The sequence below is a fragment of the Citrus sinensis genome, chromosome 8 (assembly GCF_022201045.2).
Source record: "Citrus sinensis cultivar Valencia sweet orange chromosome 8, DVS_A1.0, whole genome shotgun sequence".
Lineage (NCBI taxonomy): Eukaryota > Viridiplantae > Streptophyta > Magnoliopsida > Sapindales > Rutaceae > Citrus > Citrus sinensis.
This window is the reverse complement of record NC_068563.1, coordinates 25,811,407-25,839,031: the sequence shown is the minus strand read 5'-3', so window position 1 is coordinate 25,839,031 and position 27,625 is coordinate 25,811,407. Positions and strand designations below refer to the sequence as shown.

The following is a 27,625-nucleotide window of genomic DNA, read 5'->3' as shown; positions in this document are numbered from 1 at the left end:
TAATTTCAGTTTATATGATCGGTTTAATTAAAACCTGAATATCATCTTAATTCTTAAACATTCGTATAAAAATTATCACCATTAACTAATCTGTACAAATAGTGGATTAAAACTTTGTAACTATCATATGATAGTCACAATCACAATCTGTTGTGTAACGGCTATGCAATAAAGAAAAATTAACTTATCAAAAGGGGAAAAAAAATCAAAAGACCAGTAAAAGAAATTTAACAGAAACTACGCGTGTGTGTGTAATTATATAATTATCATTCAGTTTTGATGGAGATTGAGTTTGCTTTACCTAATTGGAATAAAAATAAATTTCCGAAGAATTAAGTATAGAGTTTGAAACATTAAAACGAATTAAAGTATTTAGAACCCATCGAGGACCCTCGATTGGTAATCAAGAACAAGAAAAAGCCAAAATTAAATACAAGTTTGAACAACCGTTTAGTCGAGAAACGGATTTTTAGAGGCCATGCAACATCATGTATATATGTGCATGTGTGTGTGTGTGTGTTTATGTATAAATTTAAAAACATGTCTTCGGCTACTTATAAAATTTTGTTGCCAATTTCTATAATGGTTTTGTGGATGTGTTGCATAAAGGCATCTAGAGAGCTACAGGAAAATGAAGAAATTCCAGCACTTATGGCGTTTGGAGATTCAATCCTTGATACAGGCAACAACAACGATCTGATTTCAGTAGTAAAGTGTAATTTCCCTCCATACGGAATGGATTTCATTGGTGGAAAACCTACAGGAAGATTTTGCGATGGCAAAGTTCTTACTGATTTAATAGGTATGTGATCAAAAGCTCGCCTATTTATACATGATGCTGGTATTTTCCAATTGATTGTATATACAGTATCCTTATTACACTGTGACATTCATTATTTATTCATATGGCATCAGTTTGTAAGAGTAGAATTATTTAATCAAATTTCAAGGTAACTTGTTGATTTTTTTTTACAACATTTGTGAGTATAGAAGATAAGGAAAGTTAATTAATACCTAAAATTTGAATTAGAATCCTCTTATGGTTTGAGGTTCATGAACTTTTAAAGATTCTGAACAACATGTCTTTTAATTTTGCTCTAAAAAGATAATAAAATCATGAAACTATTTTCATCAAAAAATTTAGAGCTCTAATTTTCTTTGAAATTTCCATAAAACTATCTCTAAAGAAACTATTTTCATCAAATCAAGAAGACATTGAATAACCGACATAAAAGTATATTTCCTAGAAACTCAAAAGCAAGCAGGGATAGGGACAGAACCTTGTCGAGTCCTGGGAGGCAAAAGTAACACTAAGATATCTTTGGGGTTTTAGTGAAATTTAACCCGTTTAGTGTGAATGTTATGTTTGCCCCCTCAAATTTCTAATTTTATGTTTTGGCCTTCATAATTTTATTGTTTTCATCACCGCCCTCGCCGAACCAAATTAAATCCTGGCACCAGCAGTCCAGCACTGCTGCATAGGAAGGCCTCAAATAGTATTTTATCATAGTTTAATCTCCCTGTCTTCTCTACAGCTGAAGGCTTAGGAATTAAAGAGACAGTGCCGGCTTATCTAGACCCAAATCTGCAAAGTAAAGATCTCCCAACCGGCGTATGTTTTGCTTCAGGTGGCTCAGGATTGGACACCTTAACATCCAGTTTAACGGTGCATATAAACTTTAATTCCAGTTTATTTGTATCTTTCTTTACAATTTAATGTCCCAATTGTTATGTGTCTCATTTTTGCTAAATTTTAAATTTTTTTCCCCTAATTTTTCGAATGTTACCAAAAAATGATGATCAGTCAGTAATATCGATGTCTGATCAATTGAAAAACTTCAAAGAGTACATAGGAAAGCTTAAAGGGGTTGTGGGAGAAGAGGGCGCAAACAAAACCATATCCAACAGCTTGTTTCTATTGTCAGCAGGGAATAACGACATTGCAATAATCTATTTAGACACTCCTTCAAGAGCTTTCCAATACGACGTTCCTACTTACACTTCTCTGTTAGTTAGCTGGACTTCCACTTTCATTAAGGTAAGAATCATGCTGTTATATATCCTTTTGTTTGCATCGACATATTGGATTCAGCATTTTACCCTCTACTCAACGTTGAAAAGACAATACCTACCTAGGTTTTCGTTGCATTGTAACTGTCGTACGTTATTTAGGGGTCAAGCAGTTGATATTTTCAGTACTATATTATGCAAATTTCTTTGAAGGATTTATATGGGCTCGGAGTACGAAAAATTGGTGTTTTGAGTACATTGCCACTGGGTTGTTTACCGATAATAAGAACTCTACATGGGGGGCCAATGAGGTTTTGTGGAGATAACGCTAACAGAGCAGCACAGTTATTCAACTCCAAGCTGTTGGCTGAGGTAAACAGTCTCAACAGCTCCCTTCCCCAAGCTAAGATTGTCTACGTTGATGTCTACAACCCTTTGCTTGATCTCATCAAGAATCCAGTGAAATCAGGTAAATCATTGTACATGCAGAGTTTGTATATCAAGTGATAATGTGATAATCTTATAAAACTTATTAATACTTGATATGTCAGATGTCACGTCATTTACAAAATAAATAAAGTGTCATTTACATGTTGCGGCACTTCGGCGAACGCAAGTTTAACTAACATTTATTTTCCAGGCTTCAGAGTTCCAGATAGATCATGTTGCGGCACTGGATTATTTGAGGCAGTGATACTTTGTAACCAGCTAACTCCCTTCACATGTGATAATGTTTCAGAATTTGTATTTTGGGACTCTGCCCATCCCTCAGAAAGAGCATACAGGATCATGGCCCCTCCAATTCTTCAAGATTTGAAGAAAACCTTTTCGTAAATCCTAGTTTCCAATTACTGGCCAGTCCCAAGTTTGAGTTCTAGTAATAATTTATTTATTAGAGATTAATTATATAATTATTTAAGATTTCCTCTTGTTATTGATGATTATTATAGGTACATGTATCACTTTTTAAGAAAGTAAAATTTCTCATTTAGAAATAAAAAGTAACAGAATACTAAAAATATAATCATGGCTATATCAATCTTCTCAACAAACATAGGGCTTGTTTGCTAAATGTCTAAGTTCAAATTTTATTTATTTTGGATTCTTTTTTAACATTTGTATGTTTTTTTTTTTTTTTTGTAACTTATATCTGATTTTTACTTATTCACATCTGAATAGAAAAAATAAATTTTTGTAATTTTTACCTAACCGAAAAAAAAAAAAGATTTGAATGGGAAGTAAATATTATATATCTCGAAAATATCTCTATTAGATATAAAACTATAATATAAAATATCTTTATAGTATTTCCTAAACTATAAAACTTAATCTTCTTTTTTGACTTACTAAGATATATATGTCAAATAACCACATTCAAGATATTTTTTATTAATAAAAACAAACAAATGTTGTTTATATTCAAATATTAAAAAAAAAAACAAATACATCTTGTTCAAACTCATTTAAACTTCAGATAAATTTATACTTAGTCAGATTTCAAATAAAAAATAAATACTACCACAATCTTGTAGTAAAATAATTAATGAAAGAAAATAAAAGTAGAGAGTAACTTATCAATAAAGAGTGCTCAGATTATTTTCATAGAGATTGATTTATTATAAAAAAGATCGATTAATAAACATGCTAGAAAAAAGAAGAAAATTCTAGTCTTATATAAAAAATAAAGCCCTCTTGGAAGTTCTCCCTAGCTCAATAATTTTTTTAATTATTTTATTTTATTATTTAATTTAATTGTAACTCAATACCGTCTCCACTCTTTTGAGTGTTAATTCGAACTCACATGCATTTTTATGAGTGAAATAAATTCTAACAGTAATTGTTTGCAAAATTATACCTCCCAAACAATAATTGTTTGTAAAATTATATCACTCAAACCCAGTATAATATTGGTGCGGCAAAAGCCACAACCAAACAATCCGGTAATAAAAAGGATTTCTCTATGATGCTGTATGAGTTTTTACAATATTAATATGGGATTGTTATGAACTTTTAAATTTAACTTTTTTAATCTCTACCATTTATTTAGTATAATTGATAAAATTAGTTAGTTAAAGAATAACAAGTAACCTTTAGGTAGTAAGTTAATATATATATTTTTTATTTTAATTAATTGATAAAAGAAAATTTGTATTATGTTAGGATAAAAATCCCATAATTAATAATGGGATCATTGGATATAAATATTAAAATCTTGACCATTAATTTAATTTTAATGGATAAGTAATTATGTAACTAGTAATTTGCAAGTTGTGGTATTTCTTCATACTTTAAATTATTTTTGATCCAATCAATTCATAAATATTTTTTAAGTCATCAACAAAATGAAAATTTTTTTTTAAAATTATTATGTACTACCTATAATTTTACAATTTCATATTTTTTTAGTTTTACATTTAGTATTAGAAAAATATATACATCAAAATAAATGTAATTAACAGGTAATGTTATTTCAATAATACTTTATATAACATTATTCTTTGAGGCCTTATAATAATTTGTATTGTATGAATTCAATTATAAAATTATTAATACTTAAACAATAATGATCATAGAAGGTATAGTAATTAATTATTTGATCAATGTTTTATTAATGATACTATGAGCAACAACAAAGTAGAAATATTTTATTTAACAACTATAATTGAAAAAAATATATATGCGTATATAACCACATGATGGCTTTGGTATATACTTTTAGAGTTAGGTTTTTTTAACTTAAATTTTTAACATAAAATGTAAATTATTAACTTCATGCAGTTCAATGATACTATCATAAAAAGTTTTTTTGACTTTCGCTATTAACCATTAGATTGTGAGAGATTAATAGCTCAAATTTTGTATCAAAATTTAAGTTAAAAATCCCAAACCATGTTTTTATAATGAAAATGTAAAATATTTAAAGAAATTTTTTCTTATTCTTTTCCATGTAAATATTAATAGAGGTAATATTTTATTTATTACTACCATTAATTATCATAATAAGAAGAGCAATGACTCTTAGTACCATAAAATTTTACAATTACAATAAAAGAATATCAATAAAAAAAATTCTGTCATGATTCATAAACTAAAGCTAATTATGAATATGTTATATTTAACTTTTATGAAATTAATAAAGGGATATTTAAACAGAAAATGAAAATATATATGATCGTGAAACTTAGATTTTATAAAGTTTGGATAATTTTCTACTATGTAAAAATATTTTGTAACATAAATCATAATTTCATGGAATAAGTATGCTAAATGGGTGTTAAAAACTATACATACCTTATGATCCACTATACAATGGTCCTTGATAGTATACTAAATAATGGGTATTTTATGCGATATTAAATTTACTAAAGTATGAGTGATCAATTATTTTTTAGATTACAAACAATCTTACCCATGAGTTTATTGAAGTAATTTATGATATTTACTTAAATATATGATCTTATGTTGTTTATTGGTGTTACACCGTATATAAATTTTATAATTACAACTTATTTATTTGATTTGTGTTAGATAATCTATTAGATATTATATCTTATACTTAGTAGTAATAGATTTTTAAACATTTATGTTAAAAAAAAATATCACATTACAAATGGCAAAGAGGAATGAAAAGTGATTTTTAAATAAAACATACCATTCAAGTGAAATTGTTTCAAACTCCAAGGTGGTAAGAGCTATTTTACAAAAATTCTCCATTTTTTCACTCCTTAACAAAGCGATTACAATTATTTGTAAATTATTTAAATACAAATATCATGTACCATTGATTAAATCTAATATTACATTATTGAAATATTATTAATGCTGTAAATAAATTACAGCATTATAGAGGGACCCTAATAAAAAAGACCGAAAGTCGGACTCTCCAAAAAAAAAAAAAAAAAAAACGAATCGGTACAGTCTGTACGCTGAAGTTTCAAGTTTCTTTTAACATAACAAGCGAAAGAAACGCGGGTTTCGACGAGCACAATCTCAAAGCCTTGGCAAAATCCCGCCACAAGGTAAATAATTTCAATCACTTAATGTTATTTAGCTCCTCATCTTTTTCAAACAATCCCATGTCAATATTTATCCATTCGCCAATCTTGTTATTTCTGGAAATATTAATTAAAATTATGTGAAAATTAGTAAGGGGTTCTAAGAAGTGATTAAAAAATTGGAGAATTTTCTGGAATTTATACTGTGTTTTTGAATTTTGGAGATTGAATTAGAATCTGGGTACTGATGATCGAACACAAAAATAATGTTAAAAGTAACATGGGATAAATTAATCAGGATTTTGCTTAACCTGTGGGTAGTCATGGAAATTAATTTTAATATTTGAAATAACTTTTAATCAATTTAATTTTTTTCCCCTTGTTGTTATCTTAGCAACATGTCACCTTTAGAACAAGAAAGAAGTGTCAAGTGCATAGAGAATCGTAAGAAAAGAAGTGTTATGTGTATAAAGGATCATACGAGCAAAGATAGATTGTAGATTTTATGTTTTAACTAATGTGTTGACTGGAGTAAAAGATGAAGGGGTGTTTTATGTGATGATCTAGTCGTATGCTACGAAAACATTTGTTCAATGCAAATGCAAAAGAGAAGAGATTGATTCAACTTTCAGGATACTTAGAAGGATAAGACAGGGTGAAGTGAGAATCAAACTAGTTGGTTTTGAGTTGTGTCAAACTGACAAGTATGAGAATTTGAAGAGAAACATGAGCATTGGAAAAGAGAAGGTGACACCTAGCATTAACGGATGGATGATGGTACATGCAATTTTGTGTTTCCTTCTGTTCTTCGGAGAGAGAAGAATTTTCTGTTCTTGTATATTTTAAGAAGAGTAAAACAGAAAACCTTTTAAAACTGTTCTCGGACAGAGATAAATGCTCAATTACAAAGTCAGATCATATTTGACTCAACACATGCTATGGCTCATATAACTTAAGAAGTGTCAGTGTTCTAGTATGTGCTCTGTGATGTGTCTGTTGAGATTCCCTCTACTCTGTAATTTGATGACAGGTTGCTATATTTGCCGTAGTAATCATGTGTTCTTGAGAAATTAAGCATATGGAAATTACTTGTCATTACACTTGTGATACTAGGAAGCTAATTGTGATACCCTATGAGAAGTTGGAAGATCAGTTAGGATACAAATCACCAAACTTCTAGTTCATGCTCCTTTTACTGCTTTATGCTTCAAGCTGAGTACAAGGTCTTGCTTGAGAAAGAGTTACAGAGTTCTTTACTTTTTATGGTAAATGTTTTTTTAATCTAGATATAAGCTTATTGGGTCAGAAAGGCCTGGACTACATTGATTGCATTATGCGTAACTAACTGTTCTTTCTCTAATTCTCCCCATGTTTTCCTCTCTTTACGATTTCCTCCTTCTGTATATTATTGGTTTATTATTTTATCTGTCAACTCTATTCATTACTTCTATTTGTATCCAAATCGATGGAAACTTTTTGGGAAATTGTTGTATGGCATAGTAGCTTTATGTTGCAGAAAAAGTGATTTCATTTCCAAGGGGTATCATCCCTTTTAACAGAGCTCTAAATGCTTCTGCTATAGTCCATATCTTGATTGCTGTACCATTCTTTGGTAGGAAGGATATTAACAGATGTCTCTTGCCCTTTTTTTTTCAATTCAAATAGTAATCAGGCTCTGGATCATGCCATCAGAATCTGATAAATGGGGATGGGAACACGTTAGTGTGTTTGGTGGGTTTGAGCGAGGAAGTGGTACTAAGAGGTGGAAATGCAACCACTGCAATCTACGATATAATGGATCTTATTCTCGTGTTAGAGCTCACCTTCTGGGTTTCTCAGGTGTTGGGGTCAAAAGCTGTCCTGCAATAGACAGGTCTATGAGAGAAACATTCCAGATCCTTGAAGAGGAACGCATTGCTCGGAAAAAGAAAAGGACTTCTGGGATTGCAAAGCATGGTAAACGCATTAGGGCATGCCAGTCAAGCATTGTATCAAAAGCCATATCTAAAGAAGATGTTGATGAGATGGTAGCTAGATTTTTCTATGCTGCTGGACTGAATGTCAATGTTGTCAACTCTCCTTACTTTCTGGAAATGGTGAGATCAATTGCTGCTTTTGGCCATGGATATGATCTCCCATCGCTAGAAAATCTGTCCGACTCATTTTTAAGTAAAGAGAAAGGAAAGATTGAGAAATTCATCGCTTCAGTCAGGGAATCTTGGCCTCACACAGGATGTACAATATTGTGTGTCAGTAGCTTAGATGGTAGACTTGGCTGCTTCCCCACTGGTATATTTGTCTCAAGTCCAAGGGGACTTGTCTTCTTGAAAGCATTAGATTTAGATGATACTGATGAGGCAGAGAATTTGTTCATTACTGTTCTCAGTGATGCAATTCTGGAAGTTGGGCCTAAAAATGTACTTCAAATAATCTCACATTTAGGTCACGCTTGTAAATCTTATGAATCCCTTGTCTTGTCCAAGTTCCCTCATATATTTTTGTCTCCTTGTACTTTACAATCTATCCACATGTTCATGGAAGAAATAGCTAGCCTTGAGTGGATAAAATCTACCGTATTGTGTGCTAAGAGGATTGAGCAGCACATAATGTATTACCAGCATGCCTATCCATGTCTTTTTCCTCATAATCTAAAAGAGAGCTCTGACCAAGTTTCCACAAAAATTGCACCTTCATACTGCTTTGTCCAGAGGATTATTGAGCTAAAGCAAGTACTTCAGGAGGCAGTTGTTAGTGAAGAGTTTAAGCAATGGAAGCTTAGTATGCCAGGGGACCATGGAATTGTTGAATCTGCTATTTTAGGTGATGATTTTTGGGGCAAGGCTCATTTGTTCTTGCAGTTATGTGAGCCTTTTGTGAGATTACTGGCTACATTTGATATTGATAAATCTGTCATGGGTGCTGTATATGATTGGCGGTTTCAGGCACTCGAGGCTGTTAGAATGAAAGGAATTGATGCCACTGCATTGAATCAGTTGGAAGTTCTGACAGAAAACAGATGGGATGCATTATTTTCTCCTCTTCATGCTGCTGGTTATATACTAAACCCTAGATATTTCGGAAGAGGTCAAAACAAGGATAAAACTGTAATGCGGGGTTGGAAATCTACTCTAGAAAGATACGAGTCTGACAGTGCAACCAGGCGGATTCTTAGAGAGCAGCTCAGCTCTTACTGGCGACTAGAGGGATCGCTGGGAGAGGAAGATGCTGTTGATTTTAGAGACAAAATGGAACCAGTTGCATGGTGGGAAAACTTTGGTTTTGAAATTTCGCATTTGCAGACACTAGCCATAAAGGTTCTGAGTCAGGTTTCAAGTGTTGCAATATGTCAAGAAATCTGGCAAGATAATGATTTCCCATGTCGAGAAGCAGCCAACAGGTCTGGTGTGGAAAGGCCTGAAGATCTTATTTTTGTTCGAAACAATCTCAGACTGCATAACCAGAGAAATGTGAATTTAAGTTCCCCATCTAGCCAAAGAAATATGTATTTTGGCTATCCGTCAGGAGTAAAGACATGGGATAATATGCATCTTGATCAAACAATGGAGATTGTAAATATCCATGACAAATTGTGATGAAGCATGTGCCACTTGTATACTTATTTTATAGTTGCTAGTCTTAGATATTCTTGGGTGATTTAGCGCCCAATGTATCATGTTCGTCAGGGATGGTTTTCTGCAGAAAGATTTCCAGGTTGGTCTTGTTTTTTATGATACGTTGTGTACATTATTATGATATATGTTACTGTGCCTGTGATGTTTATGCCTTCAAGATGCTAGGAAATCACATAGAGTTTCATTGTAAGTATGATTATAACTATCCATTCTTCTTGTTCTTCACACATTGAGTTGTTCTGTATTTTATCACTTCAAACAAGTGCTGAAACATGTTTCTTTCATTCGAAGCATCATGATAACATTATTTGCATATGAATCAGTCATTATAGAAGAAAAAGGTAAGACGTAAAACATTGAGAAAAGTAATAATAAAAAAACATTGGTAACATCCTGAATCTTACAGTACAGGCAAAGGTTTATTTCTTTATTTTTGTTTAGTTGGGTTAGATGATGTAAAAGCTTTTGTAGGACCTGGGAAAGATATTATAATCCATGCATGGGGAAAAGCTTCATCAATTATTTGCGGTATCATGGTTTTCACGGGCTTGCAATTATAGCAGTGGCTTTTCGATTACTTAGCTGAGACAGCAAGATTAAGTGTGTTATGTACTTGTGTTGAGTCCATAAGCATAAATGAAAACTATCAACGTAGTTGCAGCGGTTAATTATGATTTGATTATGAATTATGTATGATGCATACATTTCCTTTTCCAACAGAGGGTTTATTTATTTTTAGGAGCCAACAGTGTCTTGATGGTGGAAAAGCCTTATTAGTGGGAGGCCCGGCTTCGCTTTCAAAGATCAAAGTGGGGTATTTTCTTGGCTGATTTGATGATTCTGCTCCTCCAATTCTAAAATATATCTGACACGATGGCTTTGATGTGATTTTCGGGTTTCGCCACTTGTCTTTTTCATTCAATATCTTGATAAACTGTTTTATTAAAGAAATCTGTCGGTGCAAACGCAATTTGTGCAAATGCTGGTGAACTTCGTTGTTTGTTTATGAGATTCAAAATCTGATTCTGTATGTTCAAAGGGTCCGACCGTGGCACCCACCCTCATAGCCAGTGCATGGACGTTTCGTTAGAAGAAATGAAAAGAAAATCAATAATGGCATGTCTTGTTAGAAGAAACGAGAAGAAAGAAGAGAAGAGGAAATGAAAAAGGAAGAAAAAAAAATAGAAGAACAGATGATTTGAAGTAAATAATGAAATTGGAATTGATCTTTTCTTTACTCTTATTTTCTCTTGTCCTCTTTTATTTTCATTCCTCTTCTCTTTCTTTTTTTTTTTTTCAACTAAACATGCATTAAAAGTTTACAAAATCCGATTAATTATCTAATGGTTCTAAAGCTGTAGAATACGATATCTCTAGAGTAATTATAGTCATAACTTTGTGCATTATTAGATGATAAAAAAATCTGACCATTTGATGGTGCTCAAATCAGGGATACGATGCCCTTAGGTACCGCAATCACAACCCTGATTAAATCCATCAAATCTCAATTGAAAAGAATAATTTAATTAATTAAATTAAAAAAAAAACATATACTTTATTTAATTGGTGTATTAAAAACGTACTTCACCACGATGGTGCCCTTAGCATAAATCATGGAGGGGCCAAAATCGTACAAGCAAAATTTGCTGTTTATAATAGACAATTTAGCAGATTACAAGAGCAGAGGCATCTACTTTACTTGGTATTTAAGAAAAGTTAATTAAAACCTTGGAAACCGTAGATGGTCAAGCCTTATGAGCGGAAAATGAAATTGGGAAGATGAGAAAAGTGGTCGTACAAAGTAACAAAAGCAGCAAAGAGATGCAGAATTTAGGAACATAAATTCAGGATTCAAGGATTATGCATTATATCATGCTCTTTTAATGAATGTGAAGCATGCAATCAAAATATTATGCACTATATACTTTCAAAAGAAATTGAGCCATTATTATATAGTCAATCATGTAAATGAAAAAGAAAAATGGGAAATGATAGGAACATACACTAATATATAGCAGACAAAGCGAACATGGACCGAAAAGAAAAAAAGATAAAAAAAAAAAAAGGGCTTGAATTTTCAAAAGAGGATGCGTAGTTGGGTTTTTTTAGAGCAATATTTTCAACAACTGTATCTAAAGATGTAGCATATCTTTCTTTTCACTCTAATTTTTTCTCCCTCTTTTTTTTTTTTTTAATGTTAATAAAGAATATCATTTCCAAACAATAGAATCAAAATTAACTCTACTGTATAAAAAAATGTCATTACAAGTATCAACCATAGATATTCAGTCTGGATTACCGCATTTTATATTGCTGAAGGCCAAGAATTTCGTATTTTACTAAAGCTAACATTCAAACTTGACAAAAATTTCACATATCAAAGCCATTCTTATTTTTCAATATGTATACTCACAAGTAGTTACACATATAATTAAAAGTCCTACTAGTTGTCGAGTCCACTTCTATACCTCAAGTTTTTCAATTGAGTATGTTAATGGACTTCTCTTAATTAAGTGCTTGTTGGTATATATTTATGTCTAACATTAGATCATAGAATAGAATATTAATTAAGAGGAGGGTGGCATTTCTATTTCGCTCATTTTCCTAATACCTAAAGAATAGAAGTCTTATATAAAGGAACAAACAAGATTGAAAATATATTTTGTGATAAAACTGTCTCTTATAGATGATCCCAAGCTTTAAACCTACAATAATTAATCTATCAAATCAAATAAGAACAAGTGTGAGAGAATCTGCATCAGCAGCCCATGGCATCACCACCAAACACACACACACACACACACACATACACAAACACAAACACCCACTAAGCAAATTGAGACTACCAATAATATTAATTTGTTATTGATTTTGCTTTGTATACAATGATGTTTTAACAACACCCGTTATTCCTCTAATAAACAAGTAATGATATTAACAAAACCATAATGTTTTATCATTTCAACATAGCTCAATCAAAGATTCTTAGACCTTAATTTGCTCCTAGTAGAAGACAAACCATCTTTACAAAATTTCCCTTTTAATAAGCCTTGCGTCTAGGCTTCGCATGATTATTATGAATTCATGATATAGTAAAAAAGGCAAACCAAATAGGAAGTAAATAAATAAATAAAAGCAATAAGGAATAAGCACAAAAAAGTCATCTAATTATTATTATTTTTTATTTTACATAATCTTCATTTGAAATGTCAAACAAGCTACAAGTGAGGGATTATTGCGAAAAATGTGGAACAAGAACTGACTAGATCATTAACACTTTTGTAAAAATCTAGAAGTCAGAGAACAGATTTCCAACAATTGTTTTTTTTTTTTAATTAATAGATTCTTCTGAAAAAGAAAGAATTAAAAAGAAAAAACCTCCGTCACTGCCTCGGATAATTGTTGTGTAAATTTATATTTTCAAATAATATAATTATCATTATTATAGACAGAGTTATTGATTTCAGCAGCGTAGCAATCTCAACACTGAATGAAATTTATGGCATAAACCCATTTCTGATGATCAGGTCAACCAACTGCAAGACTTTGTTGGACCACAAACAACCTTTCAATTCATTAATCTTTATATATAGCTTAATAAATAAACAAAATCTATAATTCGTCTCAAATTCCCACATGGATTTCAAGATAATTTATCTCATGAAGAAACTGCATTAATTATTTGAAACATTTTTCCTATTATACAAAAGACATCTTGAATCTTGAAGATACAATATAATTTCTTTGTTTTTTTTTTCTACAGAACAAATTGCTTGAAGACATTTCCACACACACACTTTGCTACCAAATGGCCCACACTCCAAGTAATAAGGAATGAATTGTTACGTGATATTTTTCTCTTTCTCGTTTTTTAATTTATTTTCCGTTTCTTACAAATTAAATAAACGTCGGCAAAGTTTGTTCACCAAGCCCTCTCCAGCGCTCACTTTTCATGCATGATGACTCCATGATATGTGACAAAAATGTGTTAGTGTTTCTTTTTCGCAAGATTTTAATATGATTTTTAAAGAAAAAGTTGCTGCTTTTAGCCTTTTACTTTGACCACAAACACTTTTCCTTTTTCCATTGAATTTTTTTTTTTTTTGTTAATTATATTAGGGTTAGTGAAATTAAGACGTCGCACAAGAAACAAAATCCAAAATCAAAAGAAGAATCCAAAGGGTTGAATAATCGAAGTATCGAACCCTGGATAATTAAAAAATGCACAGTGTCGGTTGGGAAGCGTCTCCCTAGACTTGTTCAGACGAACAAAGTTAATGGTGGCATGTCAAGTAAATATCATATATGATAAAATAGCCATGAATAGAAGCTTCACCACACCAGTATCTAATTTCTGTATATATCTTTAACTTTTTTAACTAGGGTTTTGTGTCAATTATTTATCTTTGTTTTATTCTGTGAAAGCTTAAAGCTCAACTACTGTTTGTTTTTCTTTTGAGTTTTGGCTCAAAAAGTTTCTTTAAAACGAGCTTCATTAATTATCTCATATATATGTAGCATGAATTATTTACCAGGGGAAGAAAATTTTCTAATTATTGTGTTCTACAAAGTATGTGCGTAAGAGGGAAAAAAAATGATAATAATAACGAAGAGGAAGAGACTGGAGAAGAAAAGAAGAGAATTATTATAAAAGGCTCTAGGGCTCCACAACCCACAACTGAAAATGGTAGGTCACCATTGGTAACTTTTGTTATAGGCGGTAATAGAGTTAGTTCTTGAGTATATAGAAGCCAATAATATAAGATAAGTGTTAGTCTGGTTAGGTTAGCTTTAATTTGTTTATTAAACTAACTCAATATATATATACTTAATTAACCAAAACACTATTTCAAAATACCTGTTAATATTTTGCAATATGCTTCAATTTAGTTTTAAATAAGTTGAATCTATAAATCAAATTTGAACAGACGTTATCCAATTTGGATCATTGTATATAAAGTAAATTGTAGCAATATAATGTTGTTTTGAAGGTACTAATTTAAGCCTGCACTTGAAATATGCAAATCCCTATCTAAATTGGATAATAATTACAAGTTTGAATTATTAACTTCAAGAATTATTATGAGATCGAAATATTTTAACAACGTTTTATATACAAGTTTTGAATTCAATACATATAACATAATAGATATATGTTTACATTTTTCCACATAATTTATCATTCTTCCATGATTGGGTAATGATCTTTATACTTACTCTTTAAATCTCATATATAAAAAATCAATTTCAAGTGTGGCGATTCTTATTTTTTTCTTAATGTACACACACGTTAAAACTGTGCAATTTGATAATGTATTTATATTGACTCTATTAAATCGCACGATTTAATTGTGTGTTCTTATGAAAAAAAAAATAAAGATAAGGGTGTCTGTATTAAATAATAAACTAGGTAAATTGAGCTAGTCTAGAATTAAGTGAACAATGACCCCAAAATTAGGCAAAATGACAGACATGAGCCATACATCGAGGAATGGGCATGCTTGTAGGTTAATAAAAAGGTAAAAAAGAATAGCTTTCACATTAACGACACATGCAGACATTACTGAACCAAACCCTTAAAATAAAAATTCATGTCATTAAAGCTCTACACATGATTTAGTAACAATTCCAATGGGCTGTATCCATTGCTTTTACCAAATGAAATACTTCTTATTGCAATGCGTACTTGAATGGGTTATTATTATTACGCCATCATCAATTTGTCAAAGAATTGCTTATCAATTTTATTCTTTTTATTTAGTACTTACTCTACAAGTCATATTCTTTTAAAGTAATGCCACTTGCATTTGTCATACGATTGCATTTTAGGAATGAATTAAAATTGATAGCTATGCCTTAATCTCAAAAAGAGTAACAATAACAACAATAGTAAAAAATTTGCAAGAGATGATGAAGATGCCATAATGATATAATTAAAACAATCAATGAACAAAATATCATCTATTTCTTAATCAACTCTTCTTCATTTACACTTTTTGGTTTGCTATATTAATATTAGATCCGAATCATTTCTTTATTTTTCTTCTCTCATCTATTCTTTATTTTTTAAAATCTTATGACACATGACTTCAGTTAAATTGTGTGGCTCAAATATTTATTTAAAATAAAATATTATGCTGTATTTTTTTAGTATACTCCCTCAACACTTGAGTGATTCAAATCATCAACCCTAAGGATAAAATAAATAGGTGTCCACCAACTCAATAAAATAATTGTTAGCCACTACATTCATATTATTTTTTTATTTCTTGAATTTAAAATATTGCTGTGAGTTTAATGTAATTAAGTAATTAAATTAAAAGAAAATGTGACCGACGGATTTGACAAATATCACGTGTCATTAAATCGTTAGAAATCAAGGATATGTAGGAAAAAGAAAATAGGGGGGAGTATCTAATTCTTTGTGTGTGTGTGTGTGTGTGTGTGTGTGTATAGTATAAAAACTAAAGTGATACCAAAGTTTTGATTGGATTAAATAAAAGTGAATGTAAATTAAAAAAAAAAAAATTCAGGGCATGTGTCAATTATGCAATAGTGTCGCATCTGTTTTTATCCATTATCTGTGATATTACTTAAAACCATAACCCACATAATAATAAATATAATATAAAAAGTATGCACAGGATTGCATTAATGATAGGAATACAAACTTGTTTAATTATTTTTCGTTGTTAGAAATAATTAATAGAGCTATCTCCTTTGTGAAGATCTTTTTGTGATTTCCATGTAGAAGAAAAAATTAATAGGATTTGGTTGGAGGAGACAGAGTGTGGCTCACACTGCTCTAGGCTTAAAATACGCCACATAGTCCCCCCCATAATTTCTCATTGTAATAGCGATTCTCATGGTTTATACATGCACTTCCTAATTAATTAATTAATCAAACTTCACGTGTCATTTTTTTTTTCATTTCATAAATAATAAAAGTACCACAAAGTAGTCAAATTTTTGGACTCTAAAAACCTCCATAATTAGAATTTGTAGTCGGGTTCATGACTATTAAACGCCTCGAGTAGTGGCATCGCCTGCGGAGTGATTGGATGTAATACAGACAAAAGGCTTGAGAGCTGTTTCATCCGTTGATTATGTTCAGCTTCAGCGTCACTTCACGAGTATATATATGAAAATGAGAGAACATTTAAATTGATGGTTGTTGATAAGGGTTGATGATGTTGGACGGATTGTAAATTCAAAAGGTCAATTTGCACAGAACAACTATAGACAGAATTTTAAGTGCATCTCAATTGCAGTATTATATTGTCCACCAATTTTGATCTCGCAGTAGACACTTCGTTATCTCATTTTTTTACAAAATTTTTTAATCCTGATTTCTCAATAGAAAGAGTAAAATTTCTCTTAATTTGGAGAACTGAGAAAGTATATATATATTTTATTGAAACAAATTTTTAAACTGGACTTCAAATGCAATAATTCATAAATTCGATATAGTGACACGTCTACTAATACATTCAACTAGTCATTTTCGAGAGAAAAAAATGAAAATAAAATGATATAAAATATTCATAATTCCGTGTGTTAACACGATTTCATAATTTGCAGTTTTTCTTACCTTATTAATGCAAAGTCTGTAAATTATAGATCTGTCAAAATTGCATGCCCCTTATTTGGAAAGAAATGTTTATTACGGAAACATCTTATCTCTGGCTTGATTCATTAATGCTTCTTCAATCTTTAATATGGGAAATAATTAATCCTGCAAAAGATTTATTTGCCATTATTGGCTTCATTATATTTAAATCTGCTCTTATCCTTGTTTAGAAGAATAATTAATACAAAAATAAACTTTTCTTGTGAATTTAACCATCCAACTACCACTTCACACAACATGAACATTTTATTTTTGTGTCCTCTTCCTTTTCCACTGGTTTACTACCATTCCGTCCCACACCGTGAACCAATTCTTTCTTAATAAATTTAGTCAATTTGGAATCTTTCATTTTCATAGCCAATTTTTAAAAAAAAAAGAACAAAAAATGAAAATAAAATTTAATTTGCTTTCACAACAAAGAATTATACAGTTATATACAAAGACACAAGTTCAAGTAATCTCGTGATATCCAATGCACATTTTATTTACAATCACGTTTTGTATAAAGATTGTCAAGTCACCATTTAAATCTGAGAATTTTATATAAGAATAGATGCAATGTAAATTGATTAAGACAAAAGTGATGCTAACAATTTTAAAATATTTTAAAAACAATAAAAGTGTATGTGTATTTATCCAAATTAGATTTAAAAAAAAAAACTATTTTTAAGGTCACATACTACATCATAATATATAACTCAAAATAATATATATGTAAGTTTTTATCTAGCACAAATGTACCCATCTTTTTAACATTAAGAAAAGAACAAAAAATATTACGAATAAGAGAGCATGTTTTACTTAATTTTTAATTATATTCGTAATTTTTAAAGTCCAGTGTTTTTGTGTGTGTGTGTGTGTGTATATATATATTTTTTTTTCAAAGAATAAAGAAGCAAGAAGAATGCTAACAAGGTTTTGCTTTATTGAAAGGTTTATGAGGGAAGTTATGTAACAATTTCTAACATGATTCTTGCCTCATGTTGAAGGAGAACTCTTTATCTTTAGATCCTATTAACTCCTTCCACATGTGTACTTTTTCAGCTTTTAGGTACAAAGCAGTTAATGGAACAACCCTGAAAGTGAAAGTCATGTTTTTGGCTTCTTTTACTCTTTTTTTTTTAACATTTTTTTTATTTATTACAGCACCCCAGATCATAAAATTTTACTCATCACATTACTCAATCATAACTTCACAACCCGCCACCTCATCATTTTTACACAGAGTTAAAAAAAAAAAAATCATTTCAATGGAATCACTTGTCACTTCAGTAACTCTCCACTGGCCATGTGAGCAGACAGCAGAGCCTTCAACAAACACTTAAGACAGTTGAAAACGGAGGCACAGTTAAATTTACGGGCTTCTGTATTTTTTATTTTTTTTAATGGGCACCCAAAAAAAACAAAAAAACAAAAAAGGGAATTATTAGTGTTTAAAAAAAGAGAGAGGAGAGACCAAAGCTGACTATAAAATGACCTCTGTTTTCTCTCTCCATTGTTTATCATCAATTTCTCTTTCTTTCATAAAATCACAACCCTCTCCTCTTTCTTCTTTCTCTCCCTCCATTATGCCTCAATACTGCTCTGTCTCTGCTTCATTTTGGTAGAGGGAAAAAAAAAAAAAGAGCAAGTATTGGCTAAAAAACCAGAAAGTAAAGATCTTTCTGTTCTTCCCTTAACTAGGACAAAAAAAAGGAGAGAAAGAGAGAAAGTCTTTTAATTTGCGTTTTAATTTTCGCCCATTGTGTTCAAGTTTCCATGTAAAAGCCAAGATTTGTTCCAATTCAATCACATTGTGAAAAATTTTCCTTCTTGTTTCTTGTTTTTTATCCAGCATTAGCCAAAAAAAATCTCTTTATCGCCTCCCCTGTTTTGCTCTGTTAGAGAAAATGGCTCAAATTTCACCAAAATTTTTCATACCAGAGTCATTCCAAGTGTCAAGAGAGGACATTGCAGGACAAATTGGTTTGATTTGGGAACTACTCAAAGCCCCATTGATAGTCCCTTTGCTTAAACTCGGGGTCTACATTTGCTTGGCCATGTCACTCATGCTCTTCATGGAAAGGGTTTACATGGGCATTGTTATAATCCTTGTTAAGCTGTTTTGGCAAAAACCTGAGAAGCGTTACAATTGGCAGCCTATTGAAGACGATGTCGAATTGGGCAGCTCTAATTTCCCCGTTGTTCTTATTCAAATCCCAATGTTCAATGAAAAAGAGGTCTCAGTCTCACTATTATTCTCACTCTTGTTTAATTTGCTCTGTTTTTGTTTTCTCGTGTCTTTCATTTCAGCATCTAATACAAGTTTGTTTGCTTTTTTCTTTTTTTTTTGTAACAGGTTTACAAAATCTCCATTGGAGCAGCTTGCGGACTCTCTTGGCCGTCCGATCGTCTCGTGATCCAAGTCCTTGACGATTCAACTGACCCTGCCATCAAGGTAGTATACACCACCCCACCCTCCAATAATGTGTACATATTTTAATTTAGCTCCAGAAAAATTCAACTTTTTCATCATTCCGGTCCAATTTTTATGTGTTCGTGCTTGTAGCAAATGGTGGAGCAAGAGTGCCAAAGATGGGCGGCCAAAGGCATTAACATAAGGTACCAAATCAGAGAGAATCGCACGGGATACAAAGCTGGTGCTCTCAAAGAAGGGCTCAAAAGAAGCTATGTTAAACATTGTGAATACGTGGCCATTTTCGACGCCGATTTCCGGCCGGAGCCCGATTATCTCCGACGTGCCATTCCTTACTTAGTCCAAAACTCTGACATTGCCCTTGTTCAAGCTCGCTGGAGATTCGGTAAGCTAAAATTTAATTTAATGTAAAATTGTGTATTATGTGTTATCACTTATTCCAAAAATACTCGTTAAGAAAGACTCTCTGAATAAAATATTTTATATTATATTATCATTATTAAGCCCTTAATTACTAATTAGGCAACTTAAATGGCCTCATTATGTTGATCTCAATCTCTCAAAAATGAAGAAAGTGTCGGTGGCGTTTGCCTTGGTTTTCATTTTTGTATTAAAATTAGAAAATATATACACTTTTGTTACGGTTAGTACTGGTAAAATAGTAAATTAGTAATTATTGGTTCAGTTTTCGTCGGCGGATTCGGTTGCAAAACTGCTCGGAGTGAGAAGGGGTCCACTGGAAACCCACCAATCACGGCGTGGGTACCACTATCACCCTTTGTCTCATATTGGACCATCTTGATTGCGACACTTGTCTATCATCTCCGCCGTACGCACGCCACAGCTCACACCCGAACCCACTTCAATTATAAAAAAATAAAAGAGATTAGGAAAACAACTATCCTAGCAAAACCCCACGACAAAAAAATGTGATTAGGTGATGAATTATTATTAATTGATTAAACTTATGGATTTAGACATAATTTTTTATTTAATTGCCTACTAAATCCTATAGATAACTGCCTTAATTTCCCCTTTTTTTTTGCTAATAGAAAATCCGATAAATTTCGGACCTACAGATAAGAGTATAAATTGTTTTTTTATTTTATTTGCTTTCCTATTTTAGGGTCAGTAGTACTATAATATACTATTTGAAATGACGCCAATGACCTAACATTTGGCCCCGAAGTTGGTAATTATGTTCACCGGAGTATTAGATAGCATGGGGTAGTTTTGTCTTTCCGCGCAAAAGAACAAGAATGGCTGTTTTGTTCTTGTTATAGGAAGCTATCGGGCACCCGGATTGTACGGATCTTAATTCTTCTGTCAAACAGTTGGGTGCAATTACGCATGGGCTAACTTTTTGGCGCATTGAAAAATGGAGGATAAACCTGTCATTTAATACCATGACAATGTGGGACCCAATTGAAGAAAAAGTGTTAAAATGAGCGTAGGAGTTGCTAGTAGCATACTAGCATATGCTGAAAGGTGGGGACCACGCTGTAGTTACCGACACTTATTAGATTTACTTGGATAAAATATAAAAGAAAATAAAAATTGAAAAAATAAAACCAAGTCCGTTACATTTTATAATCAAACTCCCTCGTGCTCCCTTTGACGTGGCAGATTTTTATTTGAGTCACGTGAGGACAAGAAAAGTAAATGGCTCTTTGTGTGTGTGTGTGTGTGTGTATTTTGTCACATTGTGGTACATATATTTGCTGTCCAATTTTGTATAACATTTTATATTAATTGGATTTAAATTTTATGTTAATTAAGATGATGTGGGTTTTTGCAGTAAATTCAGATGAATGCTTGTTGACAAGAATGCAAGAGATGTCATTGGATTACCATTTTAAAGTGGAGCAAGAAGTGGGATCAGCAACTCATGCTTTCTTTGGCTTCAATGGTAAGCAGCCAGCTTGCCATCATTTTTAATCTCAATTGGGTCAATTTGAACCCCTTTAGTTATCCCGGTAATGCAATGTGTATTGCTCAACTACATCATGATTAATGGATAATCACAATCATGGTTTATGCCTTGTGTTACAAGCAAAATAAGCTTGAAAAATTTCGCAATGAATGCTGCAGCACTTAAAGTTCAAACAACTTTACGGCCAACTTCTACTGTCGAAGAAGTTGCTAAATCAACTTTGTGGTCAACTTTATGTTGTAATTTTTGTACAATGAACCAAATGCAGGAACTGCTGGTGTATGGAGAATTGCTGCTATCAATGAGGCAGGTGGCTGGAAGGATCGAACTACAGTGGAGGACATGGACCTTGCTGTTCGAGCTAGTCTCAAGGGATGGAAATTTGTGTACCTCGGTGATCTCCAGGTATGCTTAAAGCTTCCAATATGTACACGTACATTACACATTATGTGTATATTTTGCCATTGCTTTATTTCATTTTTATCCACCTTAGTTACTTAATTTAGCAATTATGCTTTTTAACAGGTGAAAAGTGAACTTCCTAGTACTTTCAAAGCTTTCCGATTCCAGCAGCACCGATGGTCTTGTGGTCCTGCCAATTTATTCAGGAAAATGGTGATGGAGATTATTAGAAATAAGGTTAGTCAGTTCAACATGTAAATATATGATTTTGTTATTTCAAATACTCTTAACATTGTTCTGTTCTGTTTTGATATTCTGCTGCAGAAAGTTAAATTCTGGAAGAAAGTTTATGTTATCTACAGTTTCTTCTTTGTCCGGAAGATAATTGCCCATATGGTCACATTTTCCTTCTATTGCGTCGTGCTTCCGCTAACCATTCTGGTTCCTGAAGTTCAAGTTCCAATCTGGGGAGCTGTTTATATTCCTTCCATAATCACCATTCTAAACTCAGTTGGAACTCCAAGGTCTGTTTTGCCAATCAATGGTTATTTCAATTTATTATCTTCTTCCAATTATACAATAATTGTGTATTAACAAATAATTTCTTATGTTATTACACCTTCAGGTCTATTCACCTATTGTTTTACTGGATTCTTTTTGAGAATGTGATGTCTTTGCATCGAACCAAGGCCACATTTATTGGTCTGCTCGAAGCTGGAAGGGCCAATGAATGGGTTGTCACCGAAAAACTTGGAGATGCTCTCAAGAATAAGGCAGCTGATGCGAAGAACAAAACAAATACCAAAGCTCCCAAAAAACCTAAAATCAAATTTGCTGACAGGTAAGACTTCATTTTTATATTCACTATTCATATTATTTGCATAATGACAAAATAGCCACACGTCCAATTTCTCATGTTATTGTATTATATTTGCTAGTTTAACCAAATCCCACAAGCCCTTTAAATAAATAATGAATTGGTGTAGTTATGCATCCTCTATCATAGCCGTTGAGATTCTTTGAAGCTTTATATTAAATATTAGAAGCAACAAAGGGCCAGATGTTATAACTGATTCAGATTTCTTTGTTCTTTCAGTTGCTTGTAGACAAGTTTCCTGCCCCTACCTAATCCATATAATTATTAAAGTTGCGTAGTCAAGGATTTATATTGTGGATCCAAAGATGATATTTTATTCTAATAGAAGACCACTTTTTCCTTTTTAATGGCTTAAATGATTTTTCAACCTTCCTGCATCTAACTTTATCCATTCACATGCATTTTCATTGACAGAATGCATACTTTGGAGCTGGGATTTGGAGTGTTCCTCTTCTTCTGCGGATGCTATGATTTTGTCCATGGGAAGAACAATTACTTCATATACCTCTTCCTCCAAACAATTACCTTCTTGATCGCAGGATTTGGCTACATTGGCACCATTGTCTAATGCTAGCATCCCTAAGTTACATAGATATAACACCGGCACAAGCCTCTCTGAGTTTGTCGTGCCATTTTCATTCAAATATATAAATAGATATAAGTCAGGTTCTGTGAGCAACATTAGACTGCAATTCTTACATTTCCAGCTGGTTCAAACAAAAATAGGTCATTCAACAAGCTTGGCACACAAGTCATCACTCAAGTGAAACCAAGAAGTAACCGAAGGAAAAAAAAAAAACATAAAGCATTTGGTTTAGGCAAAAAGGAGGGATGATAATGTTATTTTATTTGAATAGATTGCTTGTAATTGTGAGAGTTTGTTCTTTTTTTTCACTTTGGCATTTTTCCCTTTTCCCCCCCTTGGGTTCCCCATTGTTTAGTTTCCTTAGTTTTGAGGACAATAAGTTATGGATTGAAGGGTGAACTTGTAATCAAGTTTAATTTATCAATTTCCAATTTTTATGTTCTTCTTTGTCCTAGATTCTGATATCTTCATGAGTATAAACTGAATGAGATTGAAGGGATTTACTGACTGTTAAAAGAAAATTCATTGTAGACCCTTTTTACTGAAAATCTATCTTCATTATTCCAAGTTTAATGACAACTGCTTCATTATTCATGTGACATTCAACTACTCTAGACTTTTCATCAATAAAATAAGCTCATTACTTTTTGCCTTTAATTGGCTATATACTAAGCAAAACATAATCATAACCATTGTCCTTAAAAGGAAGATCATTGTATGCTTATAAACAAGCATTAACTCTCATCATTCTTGGTCTTTTCTATTACAATTTCATGTTAACTTTGGACATAAGGGAACATCTTCATGTTTCCTTTTCATGCTCTGTCCCAATCATTTTATAGACTGTGATATGAACTATGCTTTGGCATTTTGTCATTTCCATCCAATCTGGAGTCCTAGCTTACTGCTGTTTGTGTCATTTGTTCTTACTTTTTCGTCGTTACAAAGTAATTGCATGCTTCTATTTTAAAGATTTTTTTAACTTCCAGAAGGTTATATTTAATGATGGTTCCTTCAAGTAGAAGTCTCATTATCTGTCTAAAACTTTTTCTATTACCCTAAACAAATGAGAAACGGAAAGAGAGACATAGGCAACAATGTATTACAATCTCCAATGGGGAAACAGTACATATTATATAGGGTGCAATTATTTTGCTTGATTGCTATGGGAAGGACAAGAAATTTTTTAACTTTATTTTAATGCAAATGTCCATAGATTATGGAAACTTTCCAATCAAGTTAGGCTAGTTACCCAAAAAAAAAAAAAAGAGCAGAAACAGTGGGCTCATATAAAAAACTATTGGCCACTCATCGTGGAGGGAATGAGTTTGAGTCCATTCGTTATTCATCTTTCTTTTTAAAATATTTATTTGAAGGCGTGGGATAGATCTTATTTGTATTGTGTATATATTTCTGAGGTATACTCAATAAACTCTCGACTAAAATTTCAGTAGATGGTATTACAAGTTAAAGAGAAAGTCGGTAGCTACTGTGCATACTCTGCCTTTTGTTTGTGCTCTCTTTCTTTTGGTTCTCAGAGGCACATGCCTGCAGTGACCAACTGAAAAATAGAAAACTAAAGGTATAAAATTGGGCAAAATGAAGATGGATGCACGTTAGCAAAACCAAACAAAAAAAAAACGAGAAAAGAATGCATTGTACATCTTTGACAAGCTGGCCTTGTTTACCACAAAGCATGAACCATGATCAGTCTTTCCATGGCAATAATGTTCATGAGAACCCACCGACGGGTGGCGCTGGCCTGGCCCTCTCCATTTATGCACGTTTCAATTTTTCAGAAGACTTGTAACCATAAACCAAGTTGCTGCTATCAAAAAAACAGAAAATGAAAAAAGTTATGAATAAAAAACACAGAAACCAATCTTGCCAGGTTGTATAAATGCACCTTTCCAATAATGATAGGAAAAATTTTATGCTTGATTGAGACAAGCAGAGCAGAGCCTTCATTGTGCTGCACCCACTCCTCAAGCAACCCTAACAGGAACCCCAATTCTTAAGCAGATTTTTTTTCATATGTGCATGGGGTGAAAAAAATTAGCTGGCCAAAACACGGATCATCTAATTGGCAGGGGTTAAAGTCACCCATGTGTATAAAACCCCTTTTTTTTAATACGTATTTGGAATTAAATTTAATATTGCGCAACTTTATAGACAATGTCATCACAGAATTGGCCTAAAAGACTTCAATATGTTATTTATTGTAAATACGAGTAAAATTTCCAATAAATCTTGATTTATACGGACCAAATCTCCTTTCTAGTTCCATTTCATATTACTATAAAACTTGACATTGGATTATTTTAAGCTGGGATTATGATTTTTATAAGGGTTAGATTATTAAAAATGGGCTTTGTACATTGAAAGGATAAGACTGACAGAAAAGTTACAACTAATCTTGTAAGACAATGTTCTGGGATTTTTTTTTTTTTTCTTTTTCAAACATGATATGTTTGAGCATTTAGGGTTACTTAACTAACCAATAAAAAAAAAATCAAAAGTAAACATTTGTACTTAAACCTTCATTTAAACTTTAGGGACAATGAGCATGCGAGGTTGCTTGATTCTTGAATGTTAGTATGTTAACAATATTAAAATCCCAAAAGTGGTGATGCTTCTGGTCGTCGGTCCACACTTTTAATCTGCAGAGTCTGCCACAGCCATATTGATTTCTGCCAAGAGGCACATGCAGTGTGTCATGAGAGGCCTTTCCTTTGGCATTGTCTTTGTTTCTTTAACCACATGATGCAGATGGTAACGTGGGGTTCATTTGAACCAAGCACGCACAATTTTCTGCCGCGTAATTTGGGGAAATTTCGACTGCACTTTGCTTGCTCCTCCTATCTGACAAGTGAGCAATTCCAGGCTAGATTTTTCAAACAGTAATTATGTGCAATACATCGATTAGGAGTATATGTATAATTGCTTTGTTTTTGGGTGAGATATGTGAACTGCAACATAATTATAGCTTTATTTGGTATCGTGGTGCTGAAAAAAAAAATAATTATAATTATCAAATAAAGTTAATAATATATATTAATAAATAATATTTTTAGATAATAAACATATTATAATTTTTTTGTCATATAAGTGGTATATCAAATGAACATACATTTCAAGTATAATAATTAGTATTTATTAAACATTTTAATGATATAGTTTTTATTCAACAAATTGCTGAACCTCAATATTGAATAGGGCTTAAGTTTCTTTTGGAGTTCTGATAGATTTTTTATTAACATAATCAGATATTAAATAATAATTTGGTGAAAGAGATATTTTATGTATCTAAATAATTGATTGATAAAATTGTAAATATGATATTTTATGAAAATTTTAAAATATTGAATAGTGAATACGTTTGAAATTCTTAAAATTTCCCTTTCATATCTGAAAGCCAAGGTCAATTTTGTCCATTAAATCATTAATCTCTGTGGAAAAACTTTTAGAGTGCTGATTTCATTGTCCTATTTTTTTTTTTTGAAAATATTGTCCTCGTTAATTGATGGGGAGAATTAAAACATCCGACCACTTCATTTTCTGGATAATTGATTGAACAGGCAACCCCTAACTGTGGTTGATATCGCAAAATTAAGCTTAAATGGAACAAAAACATGTCCGTTGCAAATTTTTTTTTACTATAAAATAGATTTTGTAGATTTTTTTGACTATATAAGCCCATACGTCAACAAATTATTGACGTATATTATTTTTTCCGAACTATAAAAAGGAATACGTTGATTCACTTATCAATTTTTTTAATAACAAAAATAATAAAAAATTTAATAAGAAAATAAGTATTTTTTAATATTTTTTAATAATTCTTAGATTTTTATTTTACCATACATAATCTTTTCCATTGTCTACATGTTTTCGATAGAGATATATACGTCATGTCATGATTCATATATTTTTCAGGTCACAAATTTACATAATCTAAATTGATAATCACTAGGGGTTTGGTCAGTTAAAACCGAATGGTTAAGAAACTATGAACATATCGATTTTTTATTTTGAATTGACTAAACTAAAAATCGATCGGTTCAGTGTTAAAATTAAAAAAAATTCTCAATATTTATACACATAATAATTTTTCTCTTAGTATTTTTCACAAAACATGAATGAG

The 27,625-nt window shown here is 31.8% G+C and overlaps 3 protein-coding genes across 7 annotated transcripts; all 3 read left to right on the top strand.

Annotated features, from left to right (window-relative positions):
• The first annotated feature begins 582 nt into the window (after positions 1-582).
• LOC102620932 (GDSL esterase/lipase At5g63170) lies at positions 583-2,844 on the top strand. The gene is made up of 5 exons (XM_006485088.4): positions 583-802; positions 1,536-1,666; positions 1,805-2,038; positions 2,224-2,479; positions 2,651-2,844. Exons 1-5 carry the CDS (start codon positions 583-585, stop codon positions 2,842-2,844), a joined length of 1,035 nt encoding a protein of 344 aa, XP_006485151.3.
• Positions 2,845-5,913: 3,069 nt separating this feature from the next.
• On the top strand, positions 5,914-10,707 carry LOC102615434 (uncharacterized). Of its 5 annotated transcripts, none has more exons than XR_008051319.1 (3): positions 5,914-6,029; positions 7,671-9,716; positions 10,387-10,707. XR_008051319.1 is itself a non-coding variant. In XM_006484905.4 (2 exons), the coding sequence occupies exon 2, from the start codon at positions 7,688-7,690 to the stop codon at positions 9,596-9,598; it is 1,911 nt and encodes a 636-aa protein (XP_006484968.1). In that variant the 5' UTR covers positions 5,914-6,029; positions 7,671-7,687; the 3' UTR covers positions 9,599-9,864. The 5 variants fall into 5 exon arrangements, 1 of the variants encoding a protein (XP_006484968.1); XR_371285.4 differs by having other exon boundaries at positions 10,377-10,707; XR_008051317.1 differs by having other exon boundaries at positions 5,921-6,029; positions 7,678-9,716; positions 10,377-10,707.
• Positions 10,708-18,766: 8,059 nt separating this feature from the next.
• LOC102616038 (glucomannan 4-beta-mannosyltransferase 2) lies at positions 18,767-23,935 on the top strand. Its single transcript, XM_006484907.3, has 9 exons — positions 18,767-19,486; positions 19,606-19,704; positions 19,816-20,068; positions 21,482-21,592; positions 21,885-22,021; positions 22,142-22,255; positions 22,343-22,542; positions 22,644-22,859; positions 23,310-23,935. Exons 1-9 carry the CDS (start codon positions 19,157-19,159, stop codon positions 23,461-23,463), a joined length of 1,614 nt encoding a protein of 537 aa, XP_006484970.1. The 5' UTR covers positions 18,767-19,156; the 3' UTR covers positions 23,464-23,935.
• The last annotated feature ends 3,690 nt before the right edge of the window (positions 23,936-27,625 follow it).

Excerpts from the sequence above, each read along its gene's own strand:
- LOC102616038 (XM_006484907.3), top strand. The coding sequence starts at position 19,157 with ATGGCTCAAATTTCACCAAAATTTTTCATACCAGAGTCATTCCAAGTG. Across the intron at positions 22,256-22,342 it reads TGGAGATTATTAGAAATAAG|AAAGTTAAATTCTGGAAGAA; the intron begins GTTAGTCAGTTC and ends ATTCTGCTGCAG. Across the intron at positions 22,860-23,309 it reads AAAATCAAATTTGCTGACAG|AATGCATACTTTGGAGCTGG; the intron begins GTAAGACTTCAT and ends TTTCATTGACAG.
- LOC102620932 (XM_006485088.4), top strand. The coding sequence starts at position 583 with ATGGTTTTGTGGATGTGTTGCATAAAGGCATCTAGAGAGCTACAGGAA. Across the intron at positions 1,667-1,804 it reads CCTTAACATCCAGTTTAACG|TCAGTAATATCGATGTCTGA; the intron begins GTGCATATAAAC and ends AATGATGATCAG. Across the intron at positions 2,480-2,650 it reads CAAGAATCCAGTGAAATCAG|GCTTCAGAGTTCCAGATAGA; the intron begins GTAAATCATTGT and ends TTTATTTTCCAG.
- LOC102615434 (XM_006484905.4), top strand. The coding sequence starts at position 7,688 with ATGCCATCAGAATCTGATAAATGGGGATGGGAACACGTTAGTGTGTTT.